Source organism: Odontesthes bonariensis, chromosome 3, assembly GCF_027942865.1.
Source record: "Odontesthes bonariensis isolate fOdoBon6 chromosome 3, fOdoBon6.hap1, whole genome shotgun sequence".
Classification (NCBI taxonomy): Eukaryota; Metazoa; Chordata; class Actinopteri; order Atheriniformes; family Atherinopsidae; genus Odontesthes; species Odontesthes bonariensis.
Genome location: NC_134508.1, coordinates 40102706 through 40123619, shown reverse-complemented (window position 1 = coordinate 40123619; position 20914 = coordinate 40102706). Strand labels below are relative to the sequence as shown.

General features: G+C 39.5%; 2 protein-coding genes across 3 annotated transcripts; one reads left to right on the top strand and one right to left on the bottom strand.

The window, feature by feature from the left end:
• The first annotated feature begins 244 nt into the window (after positions 1-244).
• Positions 245-12758, top strand: ergic3 (ERGIC and golgi 3). Of its 2 annotated transcripts, XM_075461816.1 has the most exons (14): positions 245-416; positions 2461-2531; positions 2907-2994; positions 3099-3218; positions 3492-3588; positions 3694-3859; positions 4208-4265; positions 6630-6644; positions 7418-7449; positions 7682-7778; positions 10932-10996; positions 11174-11310; positions 11541-11596; positions 11693-12758. In XM_075461816.1, the coding sequence occupies exons 1-14, from the start codon at positions 329-331 to the stop codon at positions 11770-11772; spliced, it is 1170 nt and encodes a 389-aa protein (XP_075317931.1). In that variant the 5' UTR covers positions 245-328; the 3' UTR covers positions 11773-12758. The 2 variants fall into 2 exon arrangements, with proteins under 2 accessions (XP_075317931.1, XP_075317932.1); XM_075461817.1 differs by lacking the exon at positions 6630-6644.
• romo1 (reactive oxygen species modulator 1) lies at positions 8371-10676 on the bottom strand. The gene is made up of 3 exons (XM_075461818.1): positions 10547-10676; positions 9414-9544; positions 8371-8631 (listed from the first exon to the last, which is right to left on the bottom strand). Exons 2-3 carry the CDS (start codon positions 9542-9544, stop codon positions 8523-8525), a joined length of 240 nt encoding a protein of 79 aa, XP_075317933.1. The 5' UTR covers positions 10547-10676; the 3' UTR covers positions 8371-8522.
• Positions 12759-20914: the final 8156 nt, after the last annotated feature.

Sequence of the window (20914 nt, the reverse complement as noted above, 5' to 3'; positions counted from 1 at the left end):
TTTGAACGAAAATGCTAATTGTTCTTCTTTTGATTTTTTGTTCCCAAATTTGAACGTCTCATGTCGTCACTGTTTTTTTTTTACGATGTCATCCAGCACACTGTAAGATATTTGTTGACCTTTAATCCTTATATGTATGCATAGAAGCTCTTTGAATTTAATCTGTATGGAAGCCGAAGGTAAGAGGGAAAAATTACGCGGCCGGAGCTGATTGGTCCATCCGTGCCTCACGTGACCCGGAAATGAAAGCGGAGAACTGATGAGTGTCTAGAGTGCAGGAATCTGTCGGTAACATTTTTTGTGAAGCGGTGGATTTGTGCTGGAGAAAATGGACACGTTAAACAAACTGAAGCAGTTTGACGCTTATCCCAAAACTCTGGAGGATTTCCGTGTGAAGACGTGGGGAGGAGCGACTGGTAAGAGGCTTCAATTTATCAGAGAGCAGCAGCCATTCAGACACTCTGGGTGTTAGCTGCAGCGGCTAACAACAAGGCTAACTCATTAAGTCCTTTATTAATTTATTGAATACTGTAAAAATATCAACATACAGCCATGACATCTCTTTAGGAACGACAGCCAAGCCTGAACACCAGCAGAATAGAGTCATATAACGTCCACAGTTCCATTGTAGAGCAAAATTATAACTAACCCATTGAAAAACAAGCAAATACAGACATTACAGTAGCTCAGATATATTAGTTTTCACGTCTTTATTTTTATTTAACTACGTTTCCTGAAAAAAAGACTGGTTAATCAGAGTTTGTTTTTTGTATTTTTTTTTGTATCCATATGAGATGTTTCCACACCATCAATCTATAGATTAAGTTTATACTCTAAATTAGCCAAAAGATTATAGCTGCATGTCCTCCCCTTCTTCTCTCTCTGCTCTTATTTCCTGTCAAGCAACTTTTTAATAAAAGCCATTAGTGCCGAAAATATCCTTAAGAGAAGAAGTAGTACAGGTGAAAACATCAGTAAATTTTTTGATTGGTCGGTTGATTTAAATGAAACACACAAACAAATAGAATATTTGCTTTGGACTATTGGTTGGACAAAACATTGCGTGTGACTTTGGGCTCTGGGTAATAGTGACAGTATTTCTCAGTAAATTATCTAAAACCCTGTTCCACCATCGAGGATTCAGGTTTCATTGAACTCTAGATGTTATTGGTATGTTAAACATAAACATTCAGATTACATTGATCTTTGGTTATTTCATTAACGTTACAAGAATAAGAAGGTGACATTAGAAGAGCTCTATTCAACATCTGCATTAAATTAATTGATCTACAGTGTAGAAGTTACTAAAAGTTGTTTCAAGCGTCACAGGAAAGCTGTTTCTGAGCTTTATGGGGGCTTTACCTTTTATATTAGGGCTCCTAATGTATAAATATGGAGTATATAGATCTTTATGCATCTGGCTAGATGTTAGAAAACAGTTTAAACTTCTATTTTCAACTAAACCCTCCTTACTTAGAACTGTTCTGCGCTTTGTTTTATTTGGATAAAAGAGAAGTAAAAGATTAAACATGTAACTGACCATTAGACTGACCATTAAAAGAGCTTAAAAAAGCCTTTTGTTAAGCTAATTTGAGTAAATGTAACAGCTGTTTTTAATGTACAGTTGATGTTTATATAAAATAATAAAATGCTGCTGTTTTTAGTGCTCTCTTGGTTTTGTGTAGTCATGAATTGGGTACAGTTTTGGCAATAAAGACAACAATAATGCCCCCCCAAAAAGATGTAATATATTGCTATTAATAACCACCACTGTTTCCAGCTTTATTTTTCGTAATAGTGGAATACAATTATGAAAAACCAACAGTTTGAATCAGTTAATTTAATGTTGTATCTTCTCTTTCTTTTCTAAGATTACACAGTTTAACCCTCTGTTAAAGGCAAATTTGCTGCTTTTCTAATTAAAATCATCATCTATTGAATTTATTTAGGTTTTAGGCTGATAATTAGGCACGTAGAAGTCCTAACAAGAACTTTCTTCTACTCTTCTATAATAAAATGTAAAAACAAAAGATGGATTCAAATCTCTGGAAAGTAAGAAAGAGTTAGTCTTCTGCAGTTTGCAAGAAGATAGAATAGGCTTCAAAGAAGGTCTTAATGCACGTATAAAACAATGAAGCCAATATTATTTGATGTATTAATAAGTTGTTGATTATGAAGATGATGTACTGTCAAATATTATAGAACCTTGCACACAGAGCGATGAGTCCACGGATGAGCTGAAGCTCTAATCTTTTGTGTAACATAAAGTGCCGTCAAACTGTTTAATCAGCACTCATTAAAAGCATAATGTGTGTGTTTGTGTTCATGACTACAGTTTCAGGTAATATAATAAGAGAGCTAAGAGAACAAATACAAGCTATCAAGTCATAGTGTTCAGTCTAATATAAAGAAGTGTGAACCAGGATTTCAAAAAGCTCTTGTTTCTAATATCCTCTGCAGTGACCATCATCAGCGGCATCATCATGTTAATCCTGTTTGTCTCAGAGCTGCAGTACTATCTTACTAAAGAGGTGAGTTCATCCATAATCATCTGATCATTTTACATCCTCCGTGTGAAATTAAATCTGACGCTCAACACAGAGGTGAGTGTAAGAGGCTTGAATCCCAAAACCACGGTTAACGCTCGACTCTGACATCCGCAAGTTTTTATATTCACCAGTTAAAGCAACTGGAGGCTGATTCAGACTTGTTTCTCAGACAGTTCCAGTAAAATTGGACAAACTGGTGATGGATGATTACTGCGTGATGCATTATATATTATTTAATAATTCTCCTTCTCACTGGATGCATGAAGTGTATCGGAAATGTCTCCAAATTGGGGGAGTGCTGTTGTAACACTGTGAATGTCCTCGGTTAAAACTTGAAAACGTGTCCTTGTCCCTCAGGTCCACCCTGAGCTGTACGTCGACACGTCACGAGGAGACAAACTCAAAATTAACATCGATGTCATCTTCCCTCACATGCCCTGTGCCTGTAAGTGCTGCTACCGCTTCTCAAGAAACTTCAGGCTGCTAAAGCTAACGTGCTGATGGCGAATGTTATGTTGCTTATGAAAAACAACACCTGCTTTTTCTCAGACCTCAGTATAGACGCCATGGACGTGGCTGGTGAGCAGCAGCTGGATGTCGAGCACAATCTGTTTAAACGGCGGCTGGATAAAGACCTTAAAGCGGTCACCCTGGAGGCAGAAAAACATGGTGAACTTTGACGTTATCAGCCTCCTGACACTGCTGATCTATGTTTTCAAAACTTGCAGATACTTGGTACTCGGTTCAGATTAAGATCACATGGAATGAGCTGCTTCAGAATTAGGACATAACTGCACTGAGACTACTTTGTTTGTTTAGTTCCCACCCCAGTGAAGCTGCTGAGTCAGTGTGACTCAGCTGAACTAAAGAACACAGGACTGAAAACACTAGATTGTTTGATTTTTGACAATCATGATGGTGGTTTTGTGTCCCCTTGTTCAGAACTTGGTAAGGCTGATGATGGAGAGACGTTTGACCCCAGCACACTGGACCCAAACAGATGTGAGAGCTGCTACGGAGCCGAGACTGAAGACCTCAAGTAAGTCTCCAAAGAACATGCTCATGCTCTGGTTTTATGTTTTTGTATCTTCTTTGTAAATCTCCATTACCTTGCCCTCCTGCCTTTGCTTGTCCTAATATGCAGATGCTGCAACACGTGTGACGACGTGCGGGAAGCTTACAGGCGGCGAGGCTGGGCCTTCAAGAACGCCGATACCATCGAGCAGTGTAAGAGGGAAGGCTTCACGCAGAAGATGCAGGAGCAGAAGAATGAGGGCTGTCAGGTTTATGGTTTCCTGGAGGTCAACAAGGTATTCTAACTTATCATTCATGTATTGATTCATCCATCCATCCATTTTCTATACCCACTTAATCCAACTCAGGGTCGTGGGGGGCTGGAGCCTCTCCAAGCTGTCACTGGACAAGAGGCGGGGTACAACCTAGACAGGTCGCAGTCCATCACAGGGCCACACAGTGACAAATGCTCACACTCACTTTTAGGGTCAATTTAGAGTCACCAATTAACCTGACATCCATGTTTTTGGGTGGTGGGAGGAAGCTTGATACCCGAGAAAGGACCTAATCCTGCTTTTTAAGATTTTCTCTGTGTTGCATTGTGTGTTATTTTTGATTACTTTCTCCTTCTCTTTGTGCTATAGGTGGCAGGAAATTTCCACTTTGCTCCAGGAAAAAGTTTCCAGCAGTCTCACGTCCACGGTAAGAACCAGCTGCCCTTTAACTGTGTTCACACACACAACTAACCGAAGGTTTTTAACACCCTTTACTTGTTTCTTCTAATGTATATCAGAACCCTAAAGCAGGGCAGATCCTTTATGGCAAATTTTGGTTCTTAGATTGCTTCCTTTATTGTGGTAAAAGGGTGTTAAAAAAACTTTGATTGGTGTATTTGTTTATTAGTCTCTCTTCATCCATCATCCACCATTCAAACATAGAATGACATTTATAAAAGATGGAAATAGCCACCTCGATGTCCCCTGTGGGACATGTTTAATTGTTCAAATAAACACTTTATTGCCTTAGAATAGCTTTGATGTAACGCAACACCTTTTTCTAATTTATTATGCAATCATTTATGAATATGCAAATGATCCCATATTATCCTTCTCACAAGTTCTCCCACATGGATGGAGATCTTTCACTTTACTACATTAGTTTGTGGCTAATTATATGCTAAATGCTAACATTAGCTTTTTTCCCCTCATGAAATGTCATTTAGAAATAAAGTTAAGAAATCTAGGACAACATTTCCTCTCAGAAAGGATGGTCCAGTGGAATATGTGCTAAATTAGTAAAGAGGAACCTCTCTAAGCAAAAATTACTTTGATTAGACTTGTAATTTTGGATAATTTGTGCAGGAGTGACCCTGCTGGCCAGTGGAAAGAAGAGTCACTTTGCATTTAGATGAACTATTATCTTCATGGGTCGCAGGTGGAGGCTACGCCCATCTTTTATATACAGACCGTGATCAAATAACAGCTCAGTGCAGCAGAAAATCACGTCTGAATGAATGAAAGCTTATTTTAATCAAAACTCATTCATTTACTTACTGTATTAACATTTTTGCAGCTCTGAATACCTGACCAGTGCAGCTTTTCCTCCAGCTTAGAAAAGAAGTGTGACAGACTGATTTAAAAAATAAAGATAGAATCTGCAGGCATGAAACAAAACCGTGCTCCGAGTCCGTTCTAAGGGTGAAAAAAGGAACTAAAAGTGGCTTAAATGTGAAACTTTTCAGAGGAATGAATATCATGTGACACCATTCTCATTCATGTCAGTTTTTAGACAGTGAAGTAGGGTTTGACTTAAGTCTGGTTTCATGATTGATAAGATACTGTGTACTGGCAGCGCTGCTTTATAAAAGTCTAAGAGGTTATGATGGGGCTGTTAGCCGGGAACCAAACCCTGAAACAGCACCAATCTACCTGTTGTGACTCAGGTACTCACAACAATCTGTGAAAACTCCAAACTATCCACTAAAATCTTTCATAACTCAATCTATGAGGAAACTTTAAACCTAAAATAAAAAACCTTTGAGAGCTTAAACTTCTGTTTTTTTTTTTTAGATAATTGAAATTGCTGCTGTAATGTTTATCAATATTTAAAAGCTACACCTGTTCATATCTCTTAAATTCAGATTTGTAATAAAGCAGCTCTGTCCAGCACAACGTTTTCACACTTACCCGACACATCAAACCCCTCATGATGCATGTCCAGCTCTAAAAAGAACCCTTTTCTCCCTTTGACTACTTTTGCTCTGACATCCTTGTGTGTTTAAGGTTTTGTTTGTTATTGTCTAAATGTGTCCTCATCTTGCAACATTAAAATCAGAGCAGGAAATCAAAAGTAATCAGCCTTCAAATGTTCATAAAATCCTCTCCAACTGTATGTTTGAGAAGAAACGTCTCACAGAGCTGTTTGCATACTGAGCCGTGTCTCTCTAATTGACCACTAAAATGTGAAAAATGTTGGCAGAAAATCACGCAACGATAAAATCTGGCTGGTTAGTAAAACAGTGAAAGTAGCTGTTGTTTTTTGTTTCTTTCCCTGAAAACAAACTCAGATCTCTGAACCTTTGACATGAGGTTGTCAGTTCATTCACCCAACTAATTAGTGAAATGGTTAGTAGCAGAAACAAGAGATAAGAATCACTTGAGGACTCGGATGAGGCTGTGGCTGAAACATATCAGCCTCATCCTTAATCTCGTTCCAAAGGACTGACCTCAGTGTGTTTAAACCCCTCCCCCCCCCTCCCCCCCCCTCCCCCCCCTTTGTGTCCGGGTCTGCACAATTACTCTGTCAGAAGTTATTACAATCAATCCTTTCAATTAGATGTTTTGCTGTTATGTAAATATCTTGCTTGTAATCTTAACAACTCAACTCCGCTTAAACAGTGTCTTCATGTATCATTTTTCATATCTTTGTAGAATTTAAGTCATTTTGAGTCAAATTAAGCATTTTGTCAGAGCTGTGCAGTCTCAGGGACACCATCACACATACTAACGTTTCATGGTTTGTTGTCTGCTGCACCATTCTTGTGACTCTTCTCTCTTCTTTCTGCAGTGCACGCTGTGGAAAGTAAGTTCATCTTTCTTTGTAGATTACATTTTTATTTTTACCCCAAAACAGCCTCTTTTTTTTCAAACCGTATGTTATTGGAAATCTACAGTACGTTGTGGAAACGTCTTGGATGAGATGAGGCAAAAAATGGAGGGTAATTGGGGGACACACACACACGATGTATTACAAGTGTTTAGGGGCAATTAATGAAGCCAGCTTTATGAAGTCTGAATAACTACACAAAGTGGTAAAGTGAAGAGTAGAAAGTTGGAAAAAAAAAAAAATCAAATATGAGGGGGTTTGTCAGTAGAAAAATGTAAACTTACCAGACCTCCATGACCTGCTCATCCGTGCATAAGCTCTGGAAGATCCAGGTCAATCACATACAAACTGACTTTTAAGGCTGAAAGTCCTTCCAGTTTCCAACTTCCACAGCAGAAAATAATTATTTTTTACTGAAATATAGTTAATACTGTTTTTCTGGGTCGAGTCAATGCTGCAGAGTGAGAAGCTGCAACCCCACTAAACTCAAATACAGTGTTTGCAAAAATCTGACAATAGCAGCAAGAATGTCAGACATTTTGATTTCAAGCTAAAAGTTCCGTGAAACACATGGGAGGTCTGAGTGTTAGCGCCTGGACTTCAGGAGCTCTGATGTTGTGAACATGTGTGTGACTGTGCGCTTTCAGCTCTATTTTCTTTTTGAATTTCCTTTACTAATGTATATTTGCAGTTTTTTTTTTTTTTTCTATGAACAAGTTAAAATGATGTTTTGTTTTGTTTATTGGCAGTACATGACCTGCAGAGCTTTGGCTTGGACAACGTAAGTACATTAAGTGATCATTCTGAACAGGGTCGTTCGCTTGATCCACTGTTATTACTTATATATCATTATATTAATAATAAAATGCATTGATGATCAATTTGATTAAACACAAGACGGCTCCGTATAACAGTGAGGATAAAAGAACCACGTCTTCAGATGACCAGAAAGTCACTTTTAATACCCGCTTCTCGTCTGAGGTCTGTTCATTAGTATTTCTTCTGTTCTGCAGATAAACATGACCCATCTGATAAAACACCTGTCATTTGGTAAAGATTATCCCGGCATCGTTAACCCTCTAGATGAGACTGATGTCACGGCGCCACAAGGTCAGTAACAGAGTTAATACATACATACATAAATAAGCATGTCGAAACAGCTGGAAAACCAATATTTTGTCCATCAGCTCAGCTAATTTAAGTTTCCAAATACTGTCATTCAAGAATGACCATGCAGGATGTGAAAATCATCCCACCGATAGTCAATTACCTATAAAACTTAGATTTTACATCGTTCATGCGTAATAACCAGAAGTCCAACATTATCCAGTATTTAGGTGACAAGTAAAATGTCTCAAAAGACCACAAATTTAAACTGAAATACATAAGCAGATTCAACTGACGTCACTGAATTCAGCTTCTGGGTTTTGGTGCTGAAGTTTTGGATTCAAGTTACTGGTTTTAATTTGCTTCGGGAGAGAAACCCCAAGTTTTGAGGAGCTCGCTCTTCTTCCGGCTAAAAACGATTGAATGTAACCGTGAGAGTTTTGCGGTGGTTCTTGAACGATATTCAACCTGATGTAGAAGTAGACACCACAGAAAATGTGTGCGTTTGATAAAAGATAAAACCGGCCGTTATGTTCCAGTTCAGGTTGAGCAGGATGTGCCAGCATCAAAAAGTACAACGCGTCAAAACTTAAAACCCATTTGATAAATCTGAACTTTTATTGACAAAACTAGACCGCAGGTTGGGAGCTTTACAGCAGGGAGGGGGCAGCGAGCTGTGATTGTAGTTTTTTGGAAAGTACCATGGCTGTACAGTTGTGTGAGGGTGCAGGAGGTGGTTCGTTATCCTCAGCAGCGGATGCCCATACCGATGGACATGAAGGTACCAAATGTCCCTCCACTCTGCATCATGGTCTTTCCAACTCCTCCCATTAGCTCCCTGCCACGCATGCCGATCCTGGAGACACAGTTAAACTAGATTTAATCTCTTATGATTTCACTACATCAAGATGTCATACTTGCATCCCACTTTTTGAATTATTCTTTAAAGTTAGTCTATGAATTATAGTTTACCAAATACATTGAATCAGGTGGTAATAGATTGTTAAAATCAATCAGTTCAGTTATAAACTTTCTTTCGGTGTGCATATTGCACCCTTTTGTAATAGGTTTAACAACCAAGTACAGTTCTACCTCAGCTTGGTTTCAGAATCAAAACCTGACCCAACACACAAGAGACAAAATCTCTTGTGTAAAGATATAACAAATGTGCTCTGAAGATAAGGGAAAAATACAACTGTGCAATACTTTAACAATGAGTCTAGGAACAGGTCCCATTCTAAACTATCCCAATTAATATAACTTATTTCCAGTTCAACATTTATGTTAATTATTCATCAACAAAATCATTTTAGACATTTGACACAACATTACAGCTTGTGTGAAACGTTGGGTTGGTTAGTTTGGTGGGAGCAGAGCTCTCAACTATTCAACACCGAGCCAAACAGAACAGCTGGAGGCTGAATAATTTCTTTGAACAATTCATCAAATCATCCCCAAAAATCCTTGGTCAGTAATGTTGGTGTTATACATCAGGCTGCTGTACTGCAATGGCTGAATAATTGGTCCACTTGTCTTGGGCTGTATGGACAAAATTCCACCTCCTCAGTTTTATTATATACACAGTTGCAGATTCAACAGAAGCACAATAGTTTGGGTGCACGTAGAGTTCAGATTTACCTGAGACAGGAGAAGGTGCCAAACATGGCACCGGCAGCCATTCCTACTGCAAACCCCATCATGAAGCCCATTTTGACCCGGTCAAAGCAGCTCGGCTGGGCCTGGCCATACGGACCTACAGCTACCGGCATCTGAAAAAGAATATTAACAAAAGGACAGAGTTGAGCAGAGTTTCAAACTGAGTTTCCAATTTTTGTTCAGGTCAGATCATTATAGATGATCCTACTAATTTCTGTTCTTGTGATATAGATATCAGAACATTTTTAGTTTGTTTTATGACCAAATCAAATAAAAAACAACCCAATGATTGTCTAAGAAACTATACATAGTCTACCCTTTTTCATGACAAAGATGCTATTACAGTTATCTAATTTATGTTGATAATCAGCAGTTAGTGTCTATAATTATTCATCGAGGGCCTGACAAATGGGTTGATAAAAAATATAGCCTTTTATAAAACAACATAAAAATAAAATGGTATTTATGAGCCTTTCTTCCTGAATCAGTCTGATTTATGCTTGAACTAAGCGTTGTAAGTCTGCACAAAACAGGTTAATCCTCTTGTCAGTCTCATAACGCAATTTATAGCAAACTTACGTTTTCCAGCAGCTGCTGGTTGTTTAGTGCTCTCACATCAAGCTCAACTTTGCGTCTATTCAGAGTTTACTAAATAAATCCGTCACTTTCCCAGAATCAAGATACTTAAAGGATCATAGCCTAAAGTTTGGTAAAGACTTGGGAAACTGTATGTTTAAAAAAAAAAATCTGTTTAAATCTAGCGGCCTTGTTGAGTTTAGCCAATGAGAAGCTGAACGTTTCGGGTTATCAGTGATGTTTAATTAGGAAGCTAGGCTAACGTTAGCTAGCTCGTTGTTGTTGGCGTTTACCGTTTATCAAGTCAAATAACGCTCGACCAAAAACCAGATAGTAGCGCATTTTTCTGATGATTTCAAACGTAAAACACAACATAATCACATTTGTAAATATCACTGACGTTATTCAAGGTAACGTTTGTTGTGCTAGCTTAGCATGCTAACGTCACCCGTGGCCTTGAGACGTTACGACACGTTTCCACCGATAAATTAAATGCTTTCTTATCAAAATCAAGATAATCCACGTGAGACCTCGCTTACCTTGATTTATGCGATTATAATGAGGTTGTTGCTTTGCCTCTGAACTTGAGGTTTCTCCTATTTTTAAGCACAAATGCGTTTAAATGTCTTTCTAGCAGACCTCCATAACCGGATACAGGAAGAAGGGAAAGAAATTATAGAGGACAAATAGAATGGAGAAATTAAACAGCGCCATCTGATGGTTAAGTTTGTGACTACAGGAACAAGCTTTTCCTCTTTATTTATCTAATCCACACGTTCAAGTGAAAAATCTGATTATATCTAATATGGATGCTGCTGAGCTTCAGTTATCATAATGACATGAGTTGACACTTTGAAGCTTTGCTTTTAGGTGTTGTCCACAATTATATTTTAATTTTAAAAAGGAAATCTTTCCCCTTCACAGCGTCAATGATGTACCAGTATTTTGTGAAAATTGTTCCTACGATATACGTGAAAACCGACGGAGAGGTGAGTTCAAAATGTTGTTCCCTCCTTTGTGTTTAAGTTTGGATACAACCAAGCTTTATATTTGATTGTTACTTAAACTGCTTGGTGTATTTCTAAAGTGCTTCCATTCTCAGTTTTGAAGTCAGACTACAAACGGCTCAAATAAGTGACTGTTTTGTGGTCACTTTGTTTTTCCAGGTGGTAAAAACAAACCAGTTCTCTGTAACCAGGCATGAGAAAGTTGCCAATGGGTTAATAGGAGACCAGGGGCTGCCGGGCGTCTTTGTTTTATACGAGCTGTCACCAATGATGGTTAAATTCACAGAGAAACACAGGTAGGTTGTTATCCTTTACGTCACTGCTGAAAAGTTTCCCAAACCCATAACAAGTTTGTTCGAATCATCGAATCAAAGCAGATGTGTTGAAAAAAAGCTGAAGAGATTTAGGACATTTAAAGGAAATGACTGTTGAAGATGCTAATTTTACTTCCTTTTCTGTTGCTTAAGGTGGTTATGTACTCGCATTGCAAATCTTTTTACTAAATAACTTCTTTTTCTTTGCTCAGATCGTTCACACACTTCCTAACAGGTGTTTGTGCCATTATTGGAGGTGTTTTTACAGGTCAGTCCCTCTATCTGATCATGTCTTTTGAAATTGTGGTTTACCTGAAACTATGAAATGTGGATATGGGTACTGACTGTCTCCTGATTCATGCAGTGGCCGGTCTGATAGACTCGCTCATCTACCATTCAGCGCGTGCCATCCAGAAGAAGATAGAGCTGGGCAAAGCATCCTAACAGCACCCCCCGATGGCCTCCACGGTGCAACACAGATCAAGACACTGACTCAGAGACAGCAGGACAGGGAGAAGATGGACAGACATGCTTGGAGAGGGGGAAGATTGAAAGCAGGAGCAGGAACTTTGTTTTCTCTCCATCTCTCTGTATGTTAGACTGAGAGATTAACCCAGAGAGAGGCAGGTTTTAAGTTCCTCTGACCTCAGCTGTGCTCGCAAAGCTCTGAGGGGAGGAACTGGTGGAGGTTTTTGAAGTTGTTTTTTTTCTCCACTGTTAAATTTGATACCAACGGGAGGACACAGACAAAATCAAGAGAATTCAGAGGAGCGGAAGATGCCTCGTTGATTCAGACTTCGGCTCCAGAAGCTCTCAGAAGTCACTTTCCTTCAACCTACTTCAGCAACACTCAAATGACTACACTGAATGTTTGTTAGAAGATCTGTGATCGATCAGAAGAGTGAGGGACAGTGGGCGTAAGGACTTTAAGATTTATCATCAGTTACTCACCCTATTTAACCCAGATGAACTTTGTATAAACATTTTTGTAAGCACAGAATCACTTGAGTACAAACTGAAGTTACTTTGCGGATTTTAAGGATTATTCTATTATTTAATAGTCTTTATGTTTTCCCCATGGTCAACAAATCCCATTAACAGAGCAAACCAGCCATAAAAACACATCATTGAGCTACAGTATTGAGTTTCACAGACACACGAGTTCACTGTATCAAAGCTTCACCAGAAGTGTTTTAATCCACCACTGAAATCACTGAAAATGTGTGAAAAATCACGGATTTGTCCTTTTTCTGAAAATATATTGAACTGCAGACCAGCACTCTTTTCTTAAAAAGGATTTGTTGACCACAGAAACACTGAATTAGATTCTTTTCTTCCACACAAGTCATTGGTAAAGTGTTAAAATACTGAATAAATTTAACTAAATTTGAGTCCCTCAGACAAAGACGGTGATAAAAAGCTGCATAAGATCTGGGCTACTGAGTTTTCTGAACAAAGAGCGAGACATTTGAAGGTTTTAAGCTGACCGCTGGACTTCCACTTTCACATCTCTTCGAAGCTGTGAGTCATCCAGGCTTCAAATTGTGAGTAGCTGATTTAAAAAAAAAAAAACTGTCAATTTTAAGGACTTTGAAACTTGAAACAGTGAAACTAGCTGATAATAATGAGACTGCGGAGGAAGATTTTCATCCTCTTGGTTTAAAGGTGCTGTGTTGGATTTTTTTGTGATTTTTAATGATCTGCTGCCGTGCACTTCTTGTAAAGATCAGGTTAGTCTCAGAGTTGGTTTCAACCAGTACACCTCTCTGTTGTGGCTCCACTCTGCTCATCAGAGTTGACTTCATCAGCTACAGCAGGTCGATGATGACAAAGTCCAGATTCAGTTCTGTTTGGCAAATCTTGTCCCGCTCACATCAGCCAGGTTTTGGATCTACAGTGCATTACTCACTTTCTCATACATTAGAATATATACATAATATATATATAAATAATATCAGATTTATAGCTATCAGACAAACACATGATGTAATCAGTTACCTGCAGAGCTGAACCCAAACCTGATGCCTCTCATCATGCACATAAAGTCTGTTAGTTTGCATTAAGTTTATATGCAACAGCCAATCTTTATGTTGCCATTTCTGTAGCTCTCACATATGAGGACATGGTTTTGATTCTTAACCATCATTCAAAGACTCATCTAAGAGCACCAAAACCAAATAAATAGCTTCACAGTCGTGTCCGCCTGACAAAAAGTCTGGATTCAACCAGAAATATGAATTTTAAATCCTACTAAATAGCCAAATTATTTGACTTGAGCTGAAGAGAAGTTGCAGGCCTGCTGACGAATGTTTAAGAGGCCAAATCCTTTAGAGGTCGGTCAGTTTTAGCTCATTGGCTTGGGCAGGAAAATGTCTGTAGCTGTAGGTGTAACGACGGATCGTATTGACTTCACTGTGCCGGTCATCTTTTCTTCTGCAGATTTAAGCCACTTGGGATGTAAATGTCTGAGAGTTTTCACCAGAAAAGGTTTCCAAATGAATTCCATTTTATAGGAAGTGACCTGCCGAATTAAAAGGACTTTTCCTTAAATGGAAAAGTTTTGCTTCATTTGGTTTTACTTTAGTTTATTTTTGTAAATAGTGTACAGACTTATTCATTACTGCCTCCAAAAACTACAACTCCAAAACTCCCGTTAATAAATTCAGTGAGGGTTTGTTTTCATATGGGGAAGGGGTTGCTTCTATTCAGCTTTCTGTGAGATGCAGAACACAGTCTGTCCGTTCAGACTGCTGTTTTTTTACTTTCTTTCGGCCTGTGGGAGGTGGGACTGTTAACCCACAGCTTCGGATGTTGATCCCCGTCTTGACCCCAGAAGAGATTCTTTCATCCAAATGACGGGGTGACATGAAGGCAGCTCCAAGCGAGAAGACAAACATGATGCTTTTTGACTCGCCATGTTGAGCCCAGATGTTTCTGCCACATTGATTTAAACCAAACTCTGGATACAAACATTTGGATTAAAAAGTAAATTTTTGACCCTTTTAAAGACACACTTTAAAAGTTTGAACTCTTTCCATGATTTTCTGAGATTTCTAGGGAAGCGAGCTGCAGTCTAACACCATTACACTGTTTGAATCGGGCTTAACAAGATGATTAGAATCCTTATTCTAAGTGGACATAACTTGAGGGTTTCAGGTTCTCTGATTTGTATGATTCTCGTTCCGACTCTTTATTTGACAGCACATATCGCTGTGAATCTGTGACTGGAGCTTATGAAGATGTGACGGGTTCCAACAGATATTCCAGTATTTTAGGCTGTAAAGAGACAAGTATAAAAAAAAAAATAAAAAAAATCTTCTCTCTGTGTTAAATTATGGCTGATGCAGTTTGATCATAGCACATTCTGATGGTTCAGTTGTTGATGGTTTGTTGTTGCACCTTTTGACGTCTAAATCAGGCGCAGGGGTTATGTGTGTATGTGGGCCGATGAGTGTGTGCGAGTGGATGTGTTTTGATGCTAATTGCTGTGCGTGTGTGTGTGTGTGTGTGAGAGAGAATGAAAGAGAGATGTATTTATATTTTGAATGTCCTCAAACGGTTTTTAAATTGACAGAAAATAAATGTTGAATACACCAGCTTCAACTGTCTGTTACCTCATTACTTTGGTTTTCCTTTGTAGTGATGGCCCCCCAACCAGTCAGCAAACCCTTTGCTCCATCCCGTCAACGGCGTATCATCACTTCCTCCACGGCCGATGAATTTACTGCTGCTTTCAATGACACAGTTTGTACCCCCCCTCTGTCCTGATTATTTTCTTTCCTCCTTCCATTCCCCCTGTGCTGGGATTCTGGACTTTATTGCCCCTTTTAGGCAAAAATCTGCCAACCCAAGAACGGACCCCTGGTTGAACGACACCACCCGTGCCATAAGGCAACGTTGCAGGCAGGCCGAACGCAGATTGAAGAAGGACAAACTGCATATGTCTCTGGAAATGTTAAGGGACTGTCTCGCTGATTATCAGAGAGCCGTACGTGAAGCAAAATCTCAGTATCTCTCTAATATTATTTCTAGCAGCAGGCATTGTCCGAAAGTGTTATTTGATACAATTAACGCTGTGGTTAACCCATGCACTTCTTCTGTGATTGATGTATCAATAGCCACTTGTGAGAATTTTCTTCATTATTTTGTTGACAAAGTTGATTCTGTCTGAAAAGATACCAGTAATGTTATTATGAGTAGAAATAAGGATCTACCAGTTGCCCCACCTCAATCTGCTGCATTTGATCAGTTTGAGCTAGTTTCCCTCTCTTCTCTCTGTGACCTACAAACTGCCCATTGGATATTGTCCCTGCTAAAGTTTTGAAAGTGGTTTTTAATACTGTGGGGCCCAGTCTCCTGATTTTTATTAACTCCTGTCTGAGATTAGGAACTGTCCCAGCTGCCTTTAGACATGCTGTGGTCAGGCCCCTTCTTAAAAAGCCTAATCTTGACCCCTCAGTGTTGTCAAATTTTAGACCTGTTTCCAATCTACCCTTTCTTTCTAAGATTTTAGAAAAAGTTGTTTGTATACAATTAAAGTCCTTTCTTGAGGATAACTCTGTTTTTGAGAAATTCCAATCTGGGTTCAGGTCTTGTCACAGCACTGAGTCTGCACTGTTAAAGGTGCACAACGATATTGCCAAGTACCCTGTTGTCTTAGTTCTGCTTGATCTCACAGCAGCCTTTGACATGGTGGACCATGCAGTCCTCCTGTCACATATAAGTAATTATGTTGGCATCCACAGCACTGCATTGAAGTGCTTTGCATCTTACTTGTCCAGTAGAACCTTCTCCGTTATGGTTGGTGACCTTTCCTCTTCCAGTGCTCATTGTACATGCTACCACTTGGGTCAGTTATAGCCAGGCACAACCTTTCTTTCCACTGTTATGCAGACGATTTACAAATTCATCTACCATTGAAGCCAAATAGTAACAGTACAATGTTCTTTGTTTAATTGTATTGCTGATATTAAGCAGTGGTTGTAGTGCTGGGCGTTATACCGGTTCACACCGAATACCGGTTTATAATTTCGTAATGATATGAATTTTTAATATACCGCCATACCGGTGTATTTGATTACACAACGGGGGGAACGCTGCGTCGCGCGACATTGTTTGAGACGGGACCCTTTTCAGTGTTGTGCTTCTAAACACGCATGTTTACTGTCTGGGTGTGAGGTCGTAATAAGCACTTGCGTTACGCGAAGTTGAAGGTGGATAGCAGTGTTTCCCACATAGACTAATTCGTGGCGGTGCGCCACAGATTCAACACCGGCTGCCACATATTGCGTTTCGTTATTATTATTATTATTTTTAACGCTATTTGAAAAATACTCGTATTTGTTAAGCTGCATTTCCTTTCCCTGCTCTCCCTCCGTCTCTCTGTCAGCCTACACACACACACACACAGCCCCTCCCCTCCGTGCACCCCGCGTGTGTCTCCATGACGCTTTGCGGTAAGACGTGTTGCATCACTTCCTGTTACCTTGCTTGTGCACTGTGGAATTTCTTGCTCCGCTTGGAGTACTGATAATCACTTTATTTCGATCTATAACTTACACAATTTTGCATAGTTAAACTCTATAGCTTACCGTTCTGTTCTAACACACTCCTACAGATCTTTATTCTCACTTTTTAACGGTGTGTCTGGTTCTCTAGCGTAGCATGGCTACCGGTTCTCTTCCTCCTCCTCCTGCTTTCACCTGCTCCGTGTGTCAGATGTTTAGTTACTCCTCTGCCTCCTTTAGCGATAATGGTACATGTAACAAATGTAGTCTTTTTGTAGTTTTGGAGGCGAGGTTATCTGAATTGGAAGCTCGGCTCTGCACTATTGAAAATCAACCGATAGCGAGCCAGGTCCCTTTTGCCAGTGTGGAGCCACCTAGCGTAGCTAGCTCAATTAGCCTCCCCCTAGCAGAACCTGAGCAGCCAGGATTACAACGTGGCTTGGTGACTGTCAGGAAGAGGCATAGCTCTAAAGTCAAGCCCGTTGTTCACCATCGACCTGTCCACGCTTCAAACAGATTTTCCCCACTCAGCGACACACCCACTGAGGACAAAACCCTGGTAATTGGCAGCTCCATAGTCAGAAACGTGGCATTAGAGAGACCAGCGGCCATAGTCAAATGCATTCCAGGGGCCAGAGCGGGCGACATAGAATCCTATTTAAAACTGCTGGCTAAGGATAAACATAAATATGGTAAAATAGTTATTCACGTCGGCGTTAATGACACCCGGTTACGCCAATCGGAGGTCACTAAAATTAATGTTGCATCGGTGTGTAATTTTGCCAAAACAATGTCGGACTCCGTAGTTTTCTCTGGACCCCTGCCAAATCTGACCAGTGATGACATGTTTAGCCGCATGTCGTCCTACAATCGCTGGTTGTCTAGATGGTGTCCAGCAAACAACGTGGGCTACATAGATAATTGGCAATCTTTCTGGAGAAAACCTGGTCTGATGAGGAGAGACGGCATCCATCCCACTTTGAAAGGAGCTGCTCTCATTTCTAGAAATATGGATGAATTTATTTGCCACCCTAAAACATGACAACCCAGGGTTCAGACCAGGATGCAGAGTTGTAGTCTTACACACTTCTCTGCAGCTTCCCACCTGCTGCTACCCACCCAATCGATTAACACAAAAGGAGCAAATCCTCTTGTGCAAAAAGAAATTATTAAAACAAAAACTTTAACTGAACAAAAACATCAAACTATTAAATGTGGTTTGCTGAATATCAGATCTCTCCTTTCGAAGTCTCTGTTAGTGAATGAGTTGATCTGTGATCATCATATTGATATATTTTGTCTTACAGAAATCTGGCTGCAGCAGGAGGATCATGTTAGCATTAATGAAGCAACTCCCTCTGACTGTTTAAATGTTCACGTTCCTCGAACCACAGGCAGAGGAGGAGGAGTGGCAGCTATTTTCAGATCAGGGTTACTCATCAGTCCCAGACCCAAGATTAGTTTGAGCTCTTTTGAATCTCTGATTCTCAGTTTTTCCCACGCAAAGTGGAAATCCCAGAAACCTCTTGTGTTTGTTGTTGTGTATCGTCCACCTGGCCCTTATTCTGAGTTTCTGTCTGAATTCTCTGAGTTTTTATCCCAGTTAGTGCTGAGTACAGATAAAGTCATTGTAGTGGGTGACTTTAATATTCATGTAGATGTTGAAAATGACAGCCTGAATATGAACTTTAATTCTATATTGGACTCTGCTGGATTTTCTCAGAGTGTTCACAGACCGACTCACTGCCTTAATCACACCCTTGATCTTGTGCTGACTTATGGCATTGAGAGTGAACAGTTAACAGTGTTCCCTCATAACCCTGTCTTATCTGACCATTTTCTGATAACCTTTGAGTTTACATTACTTGACTATACAGTTTCTGAGAAGAAATTTACGTATAGAAGGTGTCTATCAGAGGATGCTGTAACCAGATTTAAAGAATTAATTCCACCATCCTTTTCTTCACTGCCATGTGCAGATATGACAGAGGACGACTACCTAAACGTTACTCCAGCAGCACTTGACTCTCTTGTTGACAGCACTATAGTTTCAATGCGTACAGCACTGGACAATGTTGCCCCTCTGAAAAGGAAGGTAATCAGTCAGAAGAGGTTGGCTCCTTGGTATAATTCACAGCTGCGTGCTTTAAAGCAGACTGCAAGAAAGCTGGAGAGACAGTGGTGTTCCTCTAATTTAGAAGAGTCTCAGTTAGTCTGGAAAGATAGTTTAACAATGTATAAGAAAGCCCTTCGTAAAGCTAGAACTGCTTATTATTCATCATTGATAGAAGAGAATAAGAATAATCCCAGGTTTCTTTTCAGCACTGTAGCCAGTCTGACTAAGAGCTCTGCTGAGCCAGTTATTCCTTTAACTCTGAGCAGTGATGATTTCATGAGCTTTTTTATTAATAAAATTGTTTCTATCAGAGAGAAGATTGATGGAGTCCTTCCCACTATTATCAGTGATGTACCATCAAGTACAGCAGCTTTAGAAGTATCTTTAGAACCTGATTTGTATTTAGACAGCTTCTGCCCAGTTGATCTCTCTGAACTAACAACAGCAATAGTCTCTTCTAAACCATCAACTTGTGTTTTAGACCCAATCCCAACCAGACTGTTCAAGGAGGTTTTCCCATTAATTGACACTTCCATATTGGATTTGATCAATCTGTCTTTGTTGACAGGATATGTACCTCAGACTTTTAAGGTTGCTGTAATTAAACCTTTACTTAAAAAACCTACTCTTGATTCAGAAGTGTTGGCTCATTATAGACCTATATCCAATCTCCCTTTTATGTCTAAAGTTCTTGAAAAAGTAGTTGCAGCTCAGCTTTGTGATCACTTACACAGAAATAATCTGTTTGAAGAGTTTCAGTCAGGATTCAGAGTGCATCATAGCACAGAAACTGCACTGCTGAAAGTTACCAATGATCTCCTCTTAGCCTCTGATAGCGGACTTGTGTCTGTGCTTGTCCTGTTGGATATCAGTGCTGCATTTGATACGTTCGATCACAGTATCTTATTACAGAGACTTGAACATGTTATTGGGATTAAAGGAACTGCATTAGGCTGGTTTAAGTCATATTTATCTGATAGATTTCAGTTTGTTCTTGTAAATGAAGAATCTTCCTCACACACCAGAGTAAGTCATGGAGTTCCCCAGGGTTCTGTGCTTGGACCGATTCTTTTCACTTTATACATGCTTCCATTAGGTAACATTATTAGACAGCATGGCATAAATTTCCATTGCTATGCTGATGATACTCAGCTGTACTTATCTATAAAACCAGATGAACCCAATAGATTGGTCAGACTACAAGCATGTCTTAAAGACATAAAGACCTGGATGACTCAGAACTGTCTGCTTCTAAATTCAGACAAAACTGAAGTCGTTATCTTTGGACCTGAGCGTTTCAGGGAGAAATTGTCTAGCTATATAGTTACTCTAGATGGTATTTCCTTGGCTTTTAGTTCTACAGTGAGGAACCTTGGAGTTATTTTTGACCAGAACTTATCATTTGACTCGCATATAAAACAGGTTTCTAGGACTGCCTTCTTTCACCTTCGTAATATTGTTAAAATCAGGAACATCTTGTCTCAGATGCAGAAAAACTAATTCATGCATTTGTTACTTCAAGATTGGACTACTGTAATTCTTTATTATTGGGCTGTCCCACATATTCTCTGAAAAGCCTTCAGTTGATCCAAAATGCTGCAGCCGGAGTTTTGATGAGAACTAACAGGAGAGATCATATTTCTCCAGTTTTAGCTTCTCTTCATTGGCTCCCTGTTAAATTCAAAATAGAATTTAAGATTCTTCTCCTTACATATAAAGCTCTTAATGACCGAGCTCCATCATATCTTAAAGATCTCATTGTAAGATATTTTCCTAACAGAGCACTTCGTTCCCAAACTGCAGGTTTACTTGAGGTTCCCAGAGTTTCTAAAAGTAGAATGGGAGGCAGAGCCTTCAGTTATCAGGCCCCTCTCTTGTGGAATAAGCTGCCAGTAAATGTCCGGGAAGCAGACACCCTTTCCACTTTTAAGACCAGGCTTAAACCTTTCCTTTTTTATAAAGC

Bases quoted from the DNA above. Each gene is read 5' to 3' on its own strand.
- ergic3 (XM_075461816.1), top strand. From the start codon at position 329: ATGGACACGTTAAACAAACTGAAGCAGTTTGACGCTTATCCCAAAACT. The intron at 2,995-3,098 runs GTAAGTGCTGCT...GCTTTTTCTCAG, and splicing joins CCCTCACATGCCCTGTGCCT to ACCTCAGTATAGACGCCATG. The intron at 11,597-11,692 runs GTCAGTCCCTCT...TGATTCATGCAG, and splicing joins TATTGGAGGTGTTTTTACAG to TGGCCGGTCTGATAGACTCG.
- romo1 (XM_075461818.1), bottom strand. From the start codon at position 9,544: ATGCCGGTAGCTGTAGGTCCGTATGGCCAGGCCCAGCCGAGCTGCTTT. The intron at 8,632-9,413 runs GTAAATCTGAAC...CTGTGTCTCCAG, and splicing joins GGCACCTTCTCCTGTCTCAG to GATCGGCATGCGTGGCAGGG.